Below are 5,897 nucleotides of genomic sequence, written 5' to 3'. Positions count from 1 at the left end.
GCTGATGTCACAGAGAGCTACTTCAACCATCACTCACTCACATTGGTCCATTTCGCCTCCATGGCTTCAACCTGCAGCGGAAGCTCATTTCCTCCTGCATCTTTCTCAGCAGAGGAAATCCTTAAGATGCTCCTAGTGTGCACTATAAGGCTCCAGTCAGACCATCATTGCTAATGATCCTCTTGGTAAGGTTTCCTTCAAGCCTTCTGACCTGTGTTGTTAAACACTGACCGAGTGGCAGAGCACTGCGGTTTATCTGCTGTTTCTCTGTCTTAGGACTTCTTGATACAGACATCATTGTATCACCCATACCTACCGAGTACCAAATACGGACACAGCACAGTGTCAGTCACACAGTAAGCACAGCTCACAGAATGAACAGGTAAGTTTTAAAGGGGCCGATGACCAGAAAAGCAGTAAACTTAGAGTGGCTAAAAGGCAGGCTGAGGGACACACAGGATCGGCCACATTGTAAACGACACTTGTCCCCCAGAGTCATCCCCACCCATCCCTTACCTTGGCAGGCAACAAGCCACACCATAAAACTTCTTACCTGTCTCTCAGGAGTTAATTTACACCAGCCATTGGACAGCAGAAATATGGGCCTTCAAGCTTTTACTGCCATTTTATTATTCCCAGTGACACACGGAAATATCATTCAAAACATTAGCAATTACTTTGGAAGGAGCGTGCTTGAAGGGCTTGGGGAGGGTATGTTCCCGTGCGGTAAGTTGGGGTGTTTCTGCCAGAGGGCCCAGGGCCTTCAGCGGGGACTTGGAGGGGATTCAAAAGCAGAATTGATCTTTCAAGCCTCATTTTCATCTCCGTCAGCACCCTATCAGACACCTCACTCCCCAGCCAGTTCCCATCCATGTATAATTTATGCACTTGATTTCAGGGGATTAATCTCTGCTTCTTTCAGTGGGGGGTGGAGCAGGCAAGATCCTCTTCTTGTTCCTCACTGGAGCCTGCTCCTGTGTATTTCCAGAGATTACATTCTGCTTCCTCCTGGAGAATGGCTTTTTTATTTTAGTTTTTAATTTTTATTTTTTTTTTACAGGTTCAGCTTTTTATTGAGCAGGTTAACAAGAAGTTTAGTCAAAAAGGCCAAAGCCCAGGTCATCATCAGACTCCTCAGATTCTTCCTTCTTTGCTTCTACTTTCCTCTCCTCAGCTGGGGCAGCAGCGGTGGCTGGCGCGGGACCTCCTGCTGGTGCAGCTCCGGCTGCTGGAGCTGGCCCACCAGCCCCTACGTTGCAGATGAGGCTCCTAATGTTAACATTGGCCAAGGCCTTTGAGAACAGGCCAGGCCAGAAAGGTTCGACGTTGACACCGACTGCTTTAATGAGGGCATTGATCTTATCCTCCGTGACCGTCACCTCGTCATCGTGAAGAATGAGGGCGGAGGAGATGCAGGCGAGCTGGGGAGACGGAGGCCATGTTGTGAACTGCCGGCCCGGTGTTAGTCGCCAGATGAAGTGAGGGCCCTCACCCCAACGCGGCCTTAGCTTCCTCAGAAGGACCGAGCACCTTGGCGGCAGCTGAGGAAGAGCGAGAATTGCTTTTTTAAGGACTCCTTTCTACGTCACTATCGGATTATTATTATTATTATTATTATTATTATGTTCATAGGGGTGGGTAGGATGGTGTGGGGGAGGGGCACTTCTGTTTATGCAGGAAGTAGACTAGTCCTCGGTTTACCCAAGAGGAGACCAGTTGATTCCGTCTTGCTTTCATGTCCCACTCTCAGGGTGGGACAGGGATGCTAGGAGCCTCACCTGGCACCAAAATCAATGCATTGATCTCTGACCCAAGAGTAGTTTCCCACCCATCCCCTGAGCTTTTAGCTCCTCCCCACCCCCTCCAAGTGTGGCTTCATTAGTCCCTGGGAGCATACAGAAACACAAACAGAGGAATATCTTGAGCCTCTTCCCCAACCGTAGGACATCCCCACAATGCCTGGCCTATTGCTGCAGCTCTTCTCTGTCTTTTGTCCACTACCCTCAGGGAATAATAGCTCATGTAATTCTCAAGTCTCAGAGTTCCAATCTTGAAGACTTCTGGAGATGGCTCAGTGGGGGGAAGGTGCTTGCCACCAAGACTGATGACCTGAGTTCAATCCCCCGACCCAATGTGGAAGAAGGAAAGAACTGACCAACAAAGCTGTCCTCTGACCTCTATATGCATGTTGTGACATCTGCACACACACACGCTAAATAAATAAACAAACTTCATTTAAGTAATTTTTACATATAATTTAGTTTATGTTCATTGGTGTTTTACCTGCATGTATGTCTGGGTGAGGGTCTCAGAAACCCTGGAAGTGGAGTCATAGACAGGTGTGAGCTGCCATGTGGGTGTTGGGAATTGAACCCAGGTCCCCTGCTGACCATCTCTCCAGCCCATGAGCTTTTTGTTTGTTTGTTTTTGTTTTTCAAGATAGGGTTTTTCTGTGTATCTTTGGTTGTCCTGGGTTGGCTTTGTAGACCAGGCTGGCCTCAAACACACAGAGATCCTTCTGCCTCTGGGATTAAAGGTGTGCACCATCATGAATGACTTCATTAGACATTTTGGGGGGGGAGGGTTGGTTTTTTATTTGTTTGTTTGTTTGTTTTTTGAGACAGGTTTCTCTATGTGTAGCCTTGGCTGTCCTGGACTCATTTTTAGACCAGGCTGGCTTTGAACTCAGAGATCTGCCTGTCTCTGCCTCCCGAGAGCTGGGATTAAAGGCGTGCGCCGCCGCCACCTCCCGGCCCATTAGACATTTTTTTATTGTAACTTTTTTGGTAACTTGATTGCACCATTTTTAAAGTAGGAACTTTGTAGATGACACCATCAAGTCTCAATGTCAAAAGGTTGGACACCTGTCTAGTGGTTTACAGTGCTCTTAAGTCAAATATGGATTTGAGATCTGTCACCACAGAAATAGGTTTCGCTTCACTTAACTCAGTGTTTCTCAGGGTTATTTAAAACCGGAAGCAGACAAATGGGCAGGCTGCTGGGACCTCTCCAACTGAGACAGAGGCCATTTCAGATCCAATAGCAGCAATGACCTACAGAGTGGACTTTGTGAATACCACTTGACATCCCTACTTTCCTCAGATTACCAGCCTCCCCGACAAACCACCCACTCCACAGGACCTATGCACAGGTGGTAGCTATGACACAGGTGCAAGTGCAAGTAGCCTGGGCCCAAGAAGAAGAGTTTACTGGAGGCACCATCTTGATATACTTCTGATCCCTAGAAGCCAGCTCCCTACCCCACAGGCTACAGGCCCTCCCTGCCTCCCTGACTTGGGGCAACCCTATCAGAGAAGCCACAGCAGCCCGCCTGCTTCCAGCTAGACAAGACACACTGAGCTGATCGAGTGAGAGCCATCTGAGACAGGCTCGCTTGGAAGAGGGGCACCTAAGGCAGTGTTTAGCAGGACTGCATGCTGAGGAATCAGCTTTGCAGAAAGAAGGCATCCGACAGTTTGCGAGGCGAAGAAACAAACAGTTCTCAGCACGAACCGCCTTCACAAGTGCATGACGTGTGAACGAATCCACCTGTCTCAACACCCCTGCTCCCACCCAGGTGACACCTAAAGCAGCAGCAGACACCACCACCTCCGCCCGCAACAGCCAAAGTCCTGTGAGAGGCAACAGCCTTTGCCTGTCGTCACTGCAAACAGAGCCAGCCTAGCTGGTACATTTTGTCCAACACAAAGCCCCTGAGGAGAGATTAAAAAAAAAAAAAAGAGTCCCAGACTGGGTCAAGTCAGGTTGGAGGGACCTGTGAAATAATAAAGCCTTGTATTATCTTGTGACGTGTGTTCTTTCAGGCCAGACACTTTCCTTGTAAAGGGCCTGGCCTAATGTTGTCCATGGCTAACAGAATGTGTGTATGCATGCTTGTGTCTCAAACAATGGGGGTGGCATTGCGTGCCTGTGATCCCAGTGCTCAGGATGCAGAGACAGAGATTTCCAGTAAGAGACCAAGCTGGGGGGTTACATACAGAATTCTAGACCTACCAAACCTTTTTGTTGTTGTTGTTTGGTTGGTTTGGTTTTGGTTTTTTGGTTTTTCAAGACAGGGTTTCTCTGTGTAGCCTTGGCTGTCCTGGACTCACTTTGTAGATCAGGCTGGCCTCGAACTCACAGCGAACCACCTGCCTCTGCCTCCCAAGTGCTGGGACTAAAAGTGTGTGCCACCATGCCCGGCTACCGTGGGTAAAGACACTTGCTGCCAACCATGGAGGTCTGCCCCCAGACACACATAGAGGAAGATGTGTATAACTCACACAAGATATCCTCTGGCCTCCACACCATGGCAGGAATGCTTATATACACAAAATAAATAAGTGTCAAAAAAAATTAAATTCCACTTGTTACCAGACATGGTGGTACATGCCTTTAATCCTAGCAGTCGGGAGGCAAAGGCAGGCTGGTCTCTGTGAGTTCTAGGCCAGTTTGGTCTACGTAGTGAGTTCCAGGCCTAAATAGAGAGACCCTATCTCAGACAAACAAACAAACAAACAAACAAACAAAAAAAGCCCAATTGTTTAATTTCTTCACCACCACAAAAATAAACCAAACGCAAAAAAAAAAAAAAAAAAAGAAAAAACAACCAGCAACATGAACGAGTACATACACAAGCTAACTAATAGTGGCCGGTTTTAGATTTTGCCGAGTGAGTCCACATCATGTGTATAATTTGTTGCTAGATCTTTGGGTACAGGTAAGCTGTGGAGAGGAGGCAAAAACACAAGAAAAAGTCAGACAGGCCGGACGTAGTGGCGCACGCCTTTAGTCCCAGCACTCAGGAGGCAGAGGCAGGCGGATCGCTGTGAGTTCGAGGCCAGCCTGGTCTACAAAGAGAGTCCAGGACAGCCAGGGCTACACAGAGAGACCTTGTCTCAAAAACCAAACAAACATATCAAAAAGAAAAAGAAAAAACCAGACCGGAAGGGGTCAGAGAAACAGTCCCTGGGAGAGAACCCTATTTGACGTGACTATTATCAACACTGGCATCAGTGACTGCTTGTCCTTCCGGCCTTCACCCACCCTGAGATGGGTTGCTCTTGCTGCCTCGGTCATTTGTTCCGTAAGGTGTTAGGCACCTTGGTTCAGAATCCCTTGGCAAATGCATTGAGTCTGATTTAATCTATGAGTAGTGCGCACGTATGCGCGCTCACGCACACCAGGAAAACAAACTGAAACCACAGCAAGACCTTCAGCATCTCCCCGTAAGGCACTAGGATCTCCTCCCAACGCCTTTTGTGTTGTTTGTTTTTCCAGACAGGGTTTCTCTGTGTAGCCTTGGCTGTCCTGGAACTCACTCTATAGACCAAGCTGGCCTCAAACTCATAGAAATCCTCCTGCCTCTGCCTCCTGAGTGCTGGGATTAAAGGCATGCACCACTAAGCCAAACTCCGCTCACACTAATTTAAAAGGCCCTAATTACAATACTGCTAATTTTTCTGCAAATCTTCCGTTTCCCAGTACACTAGGAGATAAAACGAGTGGTTTAATTGTTTTTGTATTACAATCTTTGGAGCAATTAATCAAAAATTACATCGAAGGCTGCTGCTCATTTTTCCTCACATTTTATTTCTGCCAAGAGCTTGGAGCGGTTAGCTCCAGCTTTGTGTTTCCCGGTGGAATCTGAGGAAGCTCTGAGCTTTCAGGGGAAACACAACGCCTGGAAATGCTGAGGGACACCCTGGTGTCTGCAAGTGTTGGGAGTCAAGAGCACGGGGTGGGGGGTGGGGGTGGGGTCGGGTGAGAAGCCAGGAAGGAGACAAATCTCAGCTCCGCCAATCTATTTAGGCTTCTCACCCCAAATGCAAATCCTCTTGTCCCACCCAGGGAAAGGTTCCACGGCCCACCGTAGCCCATGTCACAGATGTCCATTA

General features: G+C 48.1%; 1 protein-coding gene across 2 annotated transcripts; it reads right to left on the bottom strand.

Moving 5' to 3' along the window:
- Nucleotides 1-1,094: 1,094 nt before the first annotated feature.
- LOC127199808 (60S acidic ribosomal protein P1-like) lies at nucleotides 1,095-3,029 on the bottom strand. Of its 2 annotated transcripts, XM_051157799.1 has the most exons (3): nucleotides 3,006-3,029; nucleotides 1,369-1,421; nucleotides 1,095-1,293 (listed from the first exon to the last, which is right to left on the bottom strand). In XM_051157799.1, the coding sequence occupies exons 1-3, from the start codon at nucleotides 3,027-3,029 to the stop codon at nucleotides 1,095-1,097; spliced, it is 276 nt and encodes a 91-aa protein (XP_051013756.1). The 2 variants fall into 2 exon arrangements, with proteins under 2 accessions (XP_051013756.1, XP_051013755.1); XM_051157798.1 differs by having other exon boundaries at nucleotides 1,095-1,421.
- Nucleotides 3,030-5,897: the final 2,868 nt, after the last annotated feature.

Source organism: Acomys russatus, chromosome 16 (assembly GCF_903995435.1).
Source record: "Acomys russatus chromosome 16, mAcoRus1.1, whole genome shotgun sequence".
NCBI classification, from domain to species: Eukaryota; Metazoa; Chordata; class Mammalia; order Rodentia; family Muridae; genus Acomys; species Acomys russatus.
This window is presented reverse-complemented; position numbering and strand designations above follow the sequence as displayed.